At 40.6% G+C, this 13,241-nt stretch overlaps 1 protein-coding gene across 2 annotated transcripts; it reads right to left on the reverse strand.

Annotated features, from left to right (window-relative positions):
- Positions 1-8,458: 8,458 nt before the first annotated feature.
- On the reverse strand, positions 8,459-13,021 carry LOC104592718 (nudix hydrolase 12, mitochondrial-like). 2 transcript variants are annotated; one of them, XM_010252176.3, is made up of 6 exons: positions 12,773-13,021; positions 12,393-12,481; positions 10,992-11,106; positions 10,734-10,817; positions 9,364-9,513; positions 8,459-9,080 (listed from the first exon to the last, which is right to left on the reverse strand). In XM_010252176.3, exons 2-6 carry the CDS (start codon positions 12,461-12,463, stop codon positions 8,730-8,732), a joined length of 771 nt encoding a protein of 256 aa, XP_010250478.1. In that variant the 5' UTR covers positions 12,464-12,481; positions 12,773-13,021; the 3' UTR covers positions 8,459-8,729. The 2 variants fall into 2 exon arrangements, with proteins under 2 accessions (XP_010250478.1, XP_088756064.1); XM_088899938.1 differs by lacking the exons at positions 12,393-12,481; positions 12,773-13,021 and adding an exon at positions 11,470-11,697.
- Positions 13,022-13,241: the final 220 nt, after the last annotated feature.

A 13,241-nucleotide genomic window follows, 5' to 3' on the forward strand; every position in this document is an offset into this window, starting at 1 on the left:
AAAGTAGGGAAACCTATACAAGATTTGTGAAGGTTTCCTTAACTTTCCTTTCCTTTTCCTACTTTTTCCTTTAAACCAAACATAACTGAAGTTTCTAACAGTTGCCACTGTATGTATATTTTAGATATTTTCATACCTCTTATTAGAGGATTCTAACAAAGGGAATCTACTTGCACAACTGTATTTAAAGTTCAACGAGATAATTATAATTACCAAACTTTAGGAGAGATTTCACCAAGGGTCAAAAATTTTAGAAGAGGTTTCTGCAATTTACCCTTATATTGTTCAACCCAAAACATTTTAAGTAAATAAAGCAACGGTACCAAAGAGTAGGTCATGTTAGTCATTATTCTACGTAGTTTTCTTCGCAAACTTTTGTTCATACTTTTATATTGGATTTTGAAGTACATGACGCTAATAATGAAGGTTTCATATCAATTATGAGTTGTTAGGTTGTTTAATATATAATTACGTAAATGTAAAAAAATGTTAGGCTCCTTGTTATGTGAAAACTCCGGGAACTGCTTTTTTTTTTTCAATTATACCTAATGGTTATGGAAAACTTGAGAAAGTTGAAATGAAATCACTCATTTGAATTTGCAAGTTTTTGTCATTACATTTATAGATTATATATTAAATTGCCCATTCTTCATGAAATTTAGCTGAGTTCTGAAATTTAATTCGAAATCAGATGGGATGATGAACTTAGCTACTACCACAAGCCATTATCAACTTAGCTAAAAACTACAAAATTAATTCATTTGTTACGTTTATGCATTTTGGAGGATTTTATATATAATTGTAATTTATTTATTTTGTTGTTTGTCAGAAAAATCAATTCATTTTCACACTATTTATTACATTTATATTACTTGTGACAAAAGTGTGGATCAGAGATGGTTTGCAGCATGCAAGTAATTGAAGCCAAATAAACGAAGGGGAGGTTTAATTTCACTGTCCTTGACTCTCCTATTCGTGGTATATGTGGTTTAATTTAAAAAGGTAATACGTTATGCATGTCAGCATATACGTTAGGAAAACAAACAAAGGGAGGTATTATTAATTTATTATGCACCTTTTTTCAATTATGGGGGATAAAAACACAGACAAGGTTTATAAAATTGTCAGAAAAACTAAGGAAAGTTTCTATAATTTACCCAAGAGAAAAAGGTTGTAAATAGTAATAGATGTACAACAATGATGAAATCATGCAAATGCTAGAACTTATATTCTATGGACCTTCCGTTTGGGTCCATGGGATACTTAGACCCTCCAATAAAAACTTAAACTTGCCATGTCATTTTAGAGACGACACTGAGACTTAGCAGCAGTTAAGTCTTGGAAAAAGAAAATATTTGTTTTTTTTTTCTATTATCTTTTTTTTTTCACAATGGGCAATAGAGGCAGAGGCAACAAAGCCCCTCCCACCAATCTCTTTCTTTTATCTCTTTTCTTCTTCTTCTTGTTCTAAGATGGGGAATCAGTAAAACCAAGTGATGAGGGGCGATTAGGCCCTCCAGTGAAATGATGACACGTAACACCTTAAAACAGTGACACAATATCTTAATGCAATGTAAGTTTACTTTGGGAGTGCCTTGGACACATTGCACCCACCTTGATGACCGTGGAACCACCTCGACAGGCCAGACTACGAACAGCTCGGCAAAACATCAGGTCGGTGTATGAGGTGACATGCTTTTGCCAACTCGACTCAATTTCACCTAGCAAACTGCCCGATGTGCCAGGTGACCTCCCCCATGAGTGAGTTATCACCCTGCCCACATCGAAAGAGCTAGTTATCACCCCGCCCACTTCGGGCATGACTAGATAGACACTACTCGCTTATGCGGAGTCCATCTCTGGGCGTGAACCACCTTTGAACCAAACGGGCCGGAGATCTCGGACACACTTTGTGAGCCTCACGACAGATTGCCTATATACAAGTATCTCCATTAACGGAAAAGGTACGTGTGGTTTAGCTCTCACACACTCTAGCTTTCTCGCATTCTTACAAACATATTATCAGTTCGCTGACTTAAGCATCGGAGTGCCCACCCCAGGTAAAGCAACCCAGACACTCTGGTCATCACTTTCTTGCAGTTCGACAAGGTGATCTACTCAGTCCGATGTTCGAGCTGTCTGCCAGTAGGGAACACCAAATAACGCATCATCAATTAGTGTCATCTATGGGAACCGCTACACAAAGGGCCTATTCTCACACATTCTCTGTAACTACATCTTTGAATACATCTTCCAATAACACCCCCATCAACAACGTCAACAGCAACACACACGTTGAAAGAGCAGTCATAGGGGGCAGGACCAGCATGCCATGCGCACTGAGGTCCCCTCTGTCACTATCGGGCAGTTCATTATGCCCCTGACCTTACCAGGCATCCCTGTCACACAGAATCCTAACCACCCTTTGCCAACTGTGAATGCATCTCTTCTAGCAGTTAAGCGCTTTGTAGTTACCATTGGGATTGATGGCCGCCATTTTCATGAGCTGGTGCAGTTTGTCCATGGGATACACCTGCAGATGAGAATGTGAGAAGGCCGTTTTGTGGCACCAAAAGGGATGTAGCAGCAGCAACAACACCAACATCATCAGGCCGCTGGGCAGAACGTCAACTAGAATCAGCAACCTGGCAACCAAAACCTGAATTAGAACTAGAACTAGGTACCAAATCTACCTTGTCGCCATGACAAGTCAAGTCCAAGATGAGGAGTTGAGTCGAGTTGTGGCGTCGGTTGAGACTGAAGCAACCTATTCTACCAAGGGATCCAGGAGAAGGCATCGTAGATGCACGCGCTACAATGTAAGGAAGAGCCACCTCGCCCTAAATGAAAATGGGGACACAGAAAAGAAGGAGCCAAGCCAAATCGCCACCTTGTCAATGCAGACGGTGACTCACACTTCGTGACTAGCCGCTAAAATCCTTATGTCCCCATGACCAAAGGACTTCAAGGCCCCTAGCCTGAAATCATAGACGAAACAACCAATCCAATCGACCACCTCGATAGCTTCCAGGCTCTGATGTAGTTACACGGGGCCAACGACATAAGCCTTTGCATGGCCTTCCCAACCACCTTCCGGGGCACAACTTGGATGTGGTATTCGGGACTAACTGTGGACTCAATCAAGAGTTGGAGCTAGTTCGCCGACATCTTCACCACCCACTTCACGCCAAGCAAGTGGTCTCTAATGTCAACGACCTATCTTATAAATGTGGTCCAGCAACTAGATGAGAAGCTCCGAGACTACATCAAGCGATTAAACTTGGAGCGACTTCCGATACTCAACCTCGACTAGGCCGTACAACTCACTGCGACAATCAACGACATTTGCAATCTTGACTTATGCTGGGAGGTCGAGTTGAACCCTCTGACCTATATGGAGGACTTCCACAACTAGGCCGCCAAGTTCACAAAGGCCGAAAAAGCACTCGGGTTTCATTTAGAGTTGAGTGGTAAACAAAAGAGATTGAAAGACAAGTCTGGCAGTAGCAAGCAAAGGCGGAAGAGTAAGTCGCCAAGGCACATTAGGTCCCCTCATAACCAACGTAGCAGGTCGCCATGAAGAAGGAGAAGGTCCCCTTATAGAGGCAACAGATTCTTAGGCTGGCATTCTCGCACCCCTCTCGTTCAAAACCGAAACTACACTACACTAAATGCAAAGAGAGGGGAGATCCTGTTGCAGATAAAGACAACCGAGTACGTCATATGGCCACCTCGGATGAGAGGAAACCCCACCAACAGGAACCTGAACAAGTACTACCACTTCCACCGGGACATCGACCATGATACAGAAAACTATCATAACCTCAAGAACCATATCGAGGAGCTGATCTGCCGGGGTTACCTAAAGCAATTAATTGAGTAGGAAGACCGCCACTAATCTACTGACCAGCCCAGAGAAGTGTCATAATCGAACAAGGACCAAAACAGAGGCAAGCCACCTTGAGACCCACCACTAGTAGAGCGGCCCATCCGTAGTGTAATCAACATGATCATGGGTGGGTCCATAGTGGTAGGATGCAGCACCTCGACCAAGAAACATTCAGTTTGGGAGTTTGTGCATGAGGATGAAGCGCCCTCGTCTAGAGGAGGTAATTTACTTCACAGAAGATGACACTTGCAGGATCCAGTATCCGCATGATGACACCTCCGTGATCAAATTAGTGATAAATGACTTCGAGGTTAAGCGGATTCTAGTCAATTCCGACAGTTCAATGGATATCATTTTCCTAGTGGCATTCGAGTGGATGGGGCTGGAGAGGAAGGACCTACTACCCGCTGATGTCCCTCTAGTCGACTTCAGTGGAGAAGTGGTGTGGCCTCTAGGCCGCATAAGAGTACCAGTGATAGCAAGCTCGCCAACAAACCATGTGCACTTCGACCATAACTTCCTAGTGGTAGCAACTCTCTCGCCCTACAATGCCACCTTGGGCCAACCAACCCTGCACGCCCTTGGAGTTGTGGTGTCGACCTATCATCTGTTGATGAAATTCCTGACAGACTATGGAGTGGAAGTGGTGCAAGGAGATCAGCTCAAGTCACGGAAGTCCTACGTGACCGCGTTGAAAGGAAAAGGAAGGCAGGCCACCGATGTCGACTTGGAGCCGCCCTCGGAGAATGGTGACGAGAGTGATCGCCCCATTGAGGACACCCTCCAAGTGCCAATCTCAGATGTCGACCCCATGAAGACAGGACAGATCGGAGCCCACCTCATAGAACCACTACGCTCTAAATTAGTAAGCTTTTTAATTAATAACTTAGATGTTTTTTCTTGGTGGGTAGCAGAAATGCTTGGTATAGACCCCTCTGTTATAACTCATAGGTTGAATGTTGACCCTTTAACTAGATCAATCCGGTAGAAGAAAATGAACTTCACCCAAGAGTAGTGGAGGATAGTAGAAGAGGAGGTAGAGAAGCTCCTCGTTGCAGACTTCATTAGAAAGGTCCAATACCCGAGCTGGATTGCAAACTCAATGCTTGCGAAGAAGGCCAATGACAAGTGGCACATGTACGTCGACTACACAGACCTCAATAGAGCCTGCCCAAAGGATAACTTCCCACTTCCTAGGATAGACCGCCTGGTAGATGTGACCTCAGGGTTTGAGCTATTGAGTTTCATGGGCGCCTACTCCAGATACAACAAAATCCAGATGGATCCAATTGTCCAAGAAAAAACTACTTTTGTAATTGAAACAGTATTGTATTGTTATAAAGTTATGCCCTTTGGGTTTAAACAACGCTAGGATGACCAACCAACTACTTGTAAATAAAGTATTTTCTTATTTAATTGGAAATAAAATAGAAGCTTATGTCAATGATATGGTTGTTAAAACTCGATTTTCAAACTCTTTGGTTTCTTACCTAAACTGTGCTTTTGACATTTTAAGAAAAAACAACATGAGGCTCAATCCAAACAAGTGCGCCTTCGGTGTCACGCCGGGCAAGTTCCTCGGGTAAATAGTGAACAGACGTGGCATTGGGGCCAACTGGACAAAATCCAAGCCGTCCTAGATATGAGACCCCTAGGTCTATTAAAGAGGTTCAAAGGCTAACAGGTCGAATAGCTGCCCAGAACCGGTTTATGTCTAAGTCGGCTGAGCAGTACCTTCCATTATTTAAAGCCATAAAAAAGAACCAAGACTTTGAGTGGACCAAAGAGTACCAGCTTGTGTTTGACGAGCTGAAAGGTACTTGAGTTCACCACCCTTGCTAACTAGGCTGGAACGGAAGATGAGCTAAAACTCTACCTCTCAATAAGTGACGAGGTAGTGAGCTCGGTTTTAATTGGCAAGGTGGACAGGGTGCAGATACATGTCTGCTACGTAAGTAAAGTCCTGCACACCACTGAGACGAGGTATTCGAACATCGAAAAGTTGGCCTTCTCGTTGGTGTTAGCAACCCGTAAACTATGCCCTTACTTTCGGGCTCATACCATTGTGGTCCTGACCAATCGATGTTTGAGGCAAATCCTTCAAAAGCCTAAGGTCTCGGGAAGGTTAACAAAATGAGCAATTAAGCTCAGCGAGTACGACATCTGGTTTGAGCCATGTCCAACGATCAAGACTCAGGTCCTGAAAGACTTCGTCGCCTATTACACGTTCAGCACGGCTCATCCAACCAAGGCAAAAGCAGAGCTGGGCTAATCCTCTATGGACCTAGCGAGGTGAAGATAGAGTACACTCTTTGATTCGTGTTTTGAGCTTCGAACAATGAAGTTGAGTATGAAGCGCTATAGCCGGGCTATTGTTGGAAAAAGAGGTTAGCACAAAACATCTCGTGGCGTGCAACGACTCTCAACTAGTGGTGATTCAAGTGAATGGGCAATATAAGGCTTGGGAGCCCGTCATGTTGGCCTACTTGGCCAAGGTTAGAGAGCTCCTGCCCAACTTCCACTCTTAGTACATCCAGCAAGTTTCGAAGTCCGAGAACATCAAGGCCGACGTGCTCTTGAACTTGGCCGAAGCAACGAACATCACAAAGAGAACGGTCTACATTGAAGACCTACCACGACCTAGCATAGAAAGGGTGATAGAGAAGGTCGCTCTTGTTTTGGCTGTAGAACCGAGCTGGATCGACCCGCTCGTTGACTATCTGCACCACAGGACCCTACCAGTAAAATGCAATGCAGCTCGGAGGGTAGAGAGATAATCAGTTCACTATGTTATCATTGGCGAGCAACTGTATCGCAGGTCATTCACGCTCCCCTAATTGTGCTGCTTGCGTCCAATAGAAGTGAACCAGGTGTTACGCGAGATCCATAGGACTCTGTGGGAGACAGATCTGCTTCCCACAAAGCTTACCCCACAAACGCCCCACATGCATATCTACGCAATTAGTTAAAATATAAATTTTATTAACCTTGAAATAAATTACTTCAAAGAGATTATCAAATTAGAGTCATTAAACTAACAATAATTAATTTAATAGTAAATAATTAACTAAGAGTAAATTGTTACTTAAACACTAACTTAATTAGCTTAGTTAATAGTAAACTAACATTCCCTTAATTTACTTTATTGACTTATAGCTAACTTAGTAACTCAGTTTGCTTAATTACATTAATTTACTTAATTTCTCTAATTATTTAATTTACTTAACTAATAGTAACTTAATTTACTTATTTACCTTTACCTTTAGCTTTATTATTTAATTACTCTATTTACTTAGCTTAATTTACTTAATTAATTAGTTAATTCACTTAATTACATAGTTTTAAAATTTCCATTGGCCCAGGTGGTGGAACCGTTAAGAATCAGTTAACTGTCTAATTCCATTTTATACTTGGTTTGGAACTTTGCAAAAAATATTCGGAAAAGTACGAACAGATCCAATGCAGATTTCAGATTTCCACTGCAGAGCTATAAACATTCAAAATGTCAAAAATCCCCCATTCTATACACCAATGCCTTGCTTGTGAATTGGCATCAATTCCGAACTGACACCCACCCCAACTGTACTTTGGGCCTAAAAATTCTGACCCTGAGCTGAACATTCATTCTCCCAAAAATATTGACTTGAGTAGCAAACCATTGGCCTAGATTGTTGAACTACTAAACTCTCAATGAATGGTTTTGAGGCTTTTTAATTATTTTTTATTTTTATTTTCTAAAACGTCATGGGCTGATCAGCTTGGATCAGACAATCAAATTGCTAATCCAAATGGTTGAACTACTAAACTCCTAGTGAATGATTTTCAAGACTTTTTAATTATGTTTTTTATTTTTTAAAACATTGCGGGCTTATCCGTTTGGACCAAATGATCGAAAAGCTGAACAAAAACCGATGGCCAAAGTGGTTTTGTTTTTTGGTTGATTTTTAAAACTTTACTTAATTGACTTATTTAGATCAATTAACTTTATTTATCTAATTTACTTAATTAACTTAGTTTCCTTAATTAATTTAATTTACATATTTGATTGCTTAATTTACATAATTGACTTAATTATCTTAATTAGTGTAACTTATTTAATTAACTTAATTAATTTTATTAAAGTGACATTTTCGAACTTTAGAATTTGAAGTGGCCCTTTCAAACTTGAGAAGTGCCACATAAGCATGCTTTTATTATTTTATTCATTTTCTAACGGGTCTCTAACTCCATCTATTTTTACCTTAAATTGGTCTTTTCATCATAGTTTGAGGGCAAAAGTGGCCCTTTTAATTCTTAAGGGTCTAAAGTGATTTTTTTTTTGGTTTAGTTCAAAAGGTTGTCATAATAAAAAACAATGCACTTTTGTAGTTTTGATTCCTTGTCTTTGGTTGATTGCAATTTACAAGGTTTTCAAGTCATGATTCTTAATTCTTCAGGCATTTGTGCCGTATACTGGAAGTTGGATTAGGCACCAGATTTTTTGCTTCATGTCACCCCTCCTTTCATTACCAAACAAGAAAGAAATAAAAAGAGGAGGTTTTTTTTTTGAACTGTTTAACTAAAACAAGGTAGGATGAAATTTGGTGTTTATTTGCTTTTCAACTTGTAAGTTAACAGAAGTTCACTTTCAGAACCGTACCACAATCAAACAAGACCCACAGAACAGCACCGAGCAAGTGACTGAAGATGGCCAAAAAGCTGTTGATGGCTCTTCACAGGAGAAGGTAAGAAGAAATTCGGATGACTGGCCAAAAAGTTGTTGATGGCTCTTCACAGAAGAAGCTCTCCAACCGGGGAGAGTCTCTGCTCCCTCTCATTTGGAAATGCCACATCTTGGTCATCATCCCTGGACAACACAATCATGGGGCTCATCAAGGTGTGGTGACCCAGGAGGCTTCTTCACATAGCAGTTTGGTGGCAAGACCGGATGCTCAGGCACTGGAACCGATGAAGGGTCCACCAGACCTGCGACTACACAATCATAGGTCTCATCCAGTGGCTGAGAACCACAAGGCGTCACAAAGCAGTTTGGTGGGACAATCCGATGCTCTGTCACTGGAACTGAAGGAGGCTCCATCAGAATTTCCCTCTCTCTTTGTTCCATTTTCTTTGAAAGAACTCTCAGAAATTGGTCAAGAGCACTACGCATCCATTCATACCGGCAGAGTTTGAATGCTTCTCCAACTGTCAGCTACAAAGGGAAAACCAGGTCTCAAGTTAGGCTCATAGGTGCTTAGTAGTTATTAACCAGGGAATTCACTGCCTTGTATCGTAAAAACTGAATACAATGTTCTTAACAATGGCTTCCCTCAATATACATGTGGCTTTCAAGGCATCCAATTGATGGATCAAATTACAGAACTTGCTTATGTTGACCTAATTTTACATATTTGGATCCTTCTAAACAGTTAAAGAGAATGAGCCATGGTTAACAAATATCCCATCATTTTTGTACACCTTTATCGCATACTGACCCATTTCCTGTCATGGCTAGCCTGCTCCGGCCAGGAGTTGAGCTCCTCGGTAACCCTCAGTGCAAACATGTAACCTCTACAACCTCCTTCCAGGCTACTGCTATCCTGTCTGCTCTTGCTTCTGAACTCCCAAACTCCCAGCTGATTTTCCTACGAGAGAGGAGGAATCACAATTTATCAGATGACTCAATGTTTCTTTTTCTTCTATTTTCTATTTTCCTTATGTCATGCATCATAGTCAAATGATTTGGGGGAGAACACAAATTCAACTACCAAGGGCCATTAACTCAATGTTGCCCTGGCTACCTGGGACCTTGGGATGGGTGGACTGGATATGGACCTAACCTCTGTAGTTCTTGCATTGTCAGCCTAAGCTTTTAACATTGAACCAAGCAATTGTGATGAACTCCATTAACTCAATGTTGCTTGCATTTGAACATAGAGCAAGCACAATGCATAATAGACCAAGGTTCTTAAAGAAATTTGTAACAAAAAGAAGCTCAATTGGGGGAAGAAAAGCAGCTCCAAGAGTATGAACTCGAAGATAATTTCTGAATTTGGACTGGGATGCTTTGTCGTACCAAGGGACAATGAAGGTGCATAACAAAACTAAAAAAGAATATTGGGTGATTCTAACCATCAGATCTTTGGGGGGAAGTATATATGTGGATTAGTATCCAAAGGCTATCCCAAAGATGCATCATCCCATGATCTTCATAGGTTTTACATTGGAGGATTTATGCAGCTGGCTACATTTGGAAGAGAATACATTTTCAATCAATGATTATAACAGAATGTTTGGCACTAAGGCAGGTAATCCAAATGGCAGTGGAGCTCAGGACTTCATTTTTAAAGAAGCTAAAAATTATTTACCACAACAAAAAAAAAAGGCCATGATAAGTCAAACTACCTAATTTGCGACTAAATGCATCCCATGGATAGTATGCAACACAGGCAACAAGCTAACATAACAGATAACTGCCAAAATATCATATCTAATAATTATGATACTATGTGTGGCATTCTTGAGCATGTATGCTCTGGGTAGAATACACAGTAGCCCCCACTTTTTTTTTCCTCACAGAAGGCCAAATGCTTCCTGTTCAAACTATCAGTAAATCAGTTCACTTTCATCTGTTTTAAAGCTTTATTCCCAATGTGAAGTGAATGATGCACAAGATGGGGTAACTTCAGATAGAACTTCAAACTGAGCAATTTCCCAAGGCAGAAAGAATGTAGACTAGTCACTAGTATGATGAGGAACAATGCCGGGACAGCAGAACCTGAAGCAACAGTTGGAAGTAGATTCATAGTGTGTCCAAGATATGCAACAACAAGCAGTCTAGATACCAAAAGGAAATGGAACCTACATCAAGAATTCCTCTCACTCCTGCTTCCTCCAAGGCCTCACGACATGCGGCTTGCCAAACAGATTCATCATCCTCCCACCCACCCTGAACCAAATTATATGTAAATAGCATCAGTTCAAAAATTTCCACTAATGATAACATTCCTCTTTCTGTCCCCTACTTGATGCTAATGGCACTGCAATACATTATAGAACACATGATTCAAAATTTTAAATGGCTCCGCATTAAATTAAGGAATGAAAGCAGAAAGATGCATACTTTTGGAAATACAAGGTCATCCCGATTTGGTGAAGAAATCATAAGCACTTCCAACCTATTCACCAGATCATAACTGTGATCATCGACATCTTCTTTTAGCCTGTAAGGAATGCACCTGTTTGTGTTGCAACAAGTGGTGAGAAACAACAGATGGACATTAACAAAAAAAAAAAAAAACTCCAAACTTGAAAGTATTTATCAAAGTCCACTGATGAATCTAATATTCAGTGCAAACTAATAAAATGGGCACTTCAAGAAGGTCAACAGAATGTAAGGAAAACCAACCTAAATGAGAAAAAGAAAAAGGGTTGTGACTTATGGGATACCATTTTCATTTAGAAGAAAAACGTGTATAAATTTTATTAATTGAGATTTGACACCCCATAGGCTCTCAGTTGAAACATCACTAACGAAAACAACCATGGGAGTATTTGTCAAAACTCAAAACAGAATCAATATCTTTTTGTTCTCTCTCTACCTTGTTTTGCCTGTTGTTTTTACATAGTGCAGCACATCAGGGCAACGGGTAGTAGTTCTGTCTGCCCGCACCAAAATGAGGATGAAGAGGGTCCAAATCGATAAACAATCTGGGGCTAATGAAACCCAAGAAAACAAATCCCAAAGAAAAAAAGCTCTCTTTCTCTCCAGAAAATCCAAATAAAATTAAAACAAGGGTTGACCCAAAAGCAAATTGCGCATTCTGCGTCTCAACCTTGAGGTAGGAAGCTGGTTATAGATCATATCATTAAAAATTAAAAATAAATTGGGAAACTGAAGCGTCTAAGTCCAAACACCGAACCTCCCACGTAAGCACCACCGAAAGGGTTGAGAAAGTTCAGAACAGGTTATGATGAAAAAAATAAAATAAAAAATAAGGACAACGGCACGACGCCCATAACAATTGAAAACAAAAACATGAAGCAGCATCAATTCAATTCAAGGTAGGGCCCCGCCCATCAAAAAACAATTCAAGGTAGGACCCCCATTTTGTCACCATCCAATAAAAAATCCAAAGTAGAAAAGTCACCATTATTATACAACTCTACCACACTTGATCAGGATAAGAAATATATTGCTCATCCAAGAAAACCCACTTCACCTCTTAAGGGCACCTAAATTTTTGGAGATTGTACATAAATCTTCAAATTTACCACAATTTTGGCTTTTGTTTTCTTTCCTGTCCTTTCTTTTTATTTTTTGGGAAATCCTGTAAAAGGCCTACGCATGATGAAATTAGTTTTGCATAAAGCAATCATATTGCACGCGGCAATGGCATAGATAAATCATAAATCACAGAAGCCGAAAATGAAAACCAAAAAACAACAACAAGCAAAACACCTAATAAGTTAAAAAGAATAAATAACAAGAGCAATATAAGCCAAACATTGATAAAATTAGTACCCAGCAACGAGACGAAGTTGGTCCTCATATCTTTGCCGGTGCCTCCCTGTTCGAGCTAGCAAAGGCAACATGATGATCCTGAAAATTTCCTGAAGGGAAAACAATAAAAGAAGGACTAAAAGGGAGTTTTTGTTTTCATGTGGGAATGAAAAAAAGTTCAAATATAATCAGAGGAGAACCAGAGAAGCGGCAACAAGGACCCTTGTTTTTTGATACGAAAGCAACAGCTTTCATAACCATAAAGCCTTCAAGCCGCGTCAAATGGGCAAGAAGGAGGAGACTCTAAGCATAAAAGAAGAGCTCAGAAAGACCCAAAGCGAGTCACAACTCGGAGATGACATAGAGAAGATAAACAACAGATATAGATTATTGATACCCACCCTCGGGCGAGACGATCGATGTTTTTCATGTCCCTGTGGCACGAGCAGAGAACAGCAGGGTGTGTGGAGAGTCAAGAACGCGAAGGGAAATCCCCACTAGTCCCTTGCCTTTGGTTAACGGTTCAAAGCTTCAAAGAGAGGTTTCATGGAAAGAGCAGCTCAGATGGAAAGAGAAAGAGGCCGGGAGAAATGGATGACAGGAGCGGGAGCGATTTCCGCGGGTCCAGACTCCAGATCAACCAACGGTACCCTACCCATCTATATATTATATAGATGGACATTTGGACGGTTATATTTGGGAGATTGCTTTTCTTTAATTGATGATTGATGGATGATTTTATCTTATGAGTTAATGACAAAATCAAAATAGTAAATACAAAATTAGTTGATATAATCAAATCACGAGTGTGCGTGGTTGTCGTCACCAGGATACTTCCTCGTGTTTGGACTTTGGATTCATATTCATTTG

Source organism: Nelumbo nucifera, chromosome 3 (genome assembly GCF_055504915.1).
Source record: "Nelumbo nucifera cultivar China Antique chromosome 3, China Antique-T2T, whole genome shotgun sequence".
Classification (NCBI taxonomy): Eukaryota; Viridiplantae; Streptophyta; class Magnoliopsida; order Proteales; family Nelumbonaceae; genus Nelumbo; species Nelumbo nucifera.

Excerpts from the sequence above, each read along its gene's own strand:
- LOC104592718 (XM_010252176.3), bottom strand. The coding sequence starts at position 12,463 with ATGTTGCCTTTGCTAGCTCGAACAGGGAGGCACCGGCAAAGATATGAG. Across the intron at positions 10,818-10,991 it reads ATGACCTTGTATTTCCAAAA|GGTGGGTGGGAGGATGATGA; the intron begins GTATGCATCTTT and ends AATTTGGTTCAG. Across the intron at positions 9,514-10,733 it reads GAGTGAGAGGAATTCTTGAT|GAAAATCAGCTGGGAGTTTG; the intron begins GTAGGTTCCATT and ends CCTCTCTCGTAG.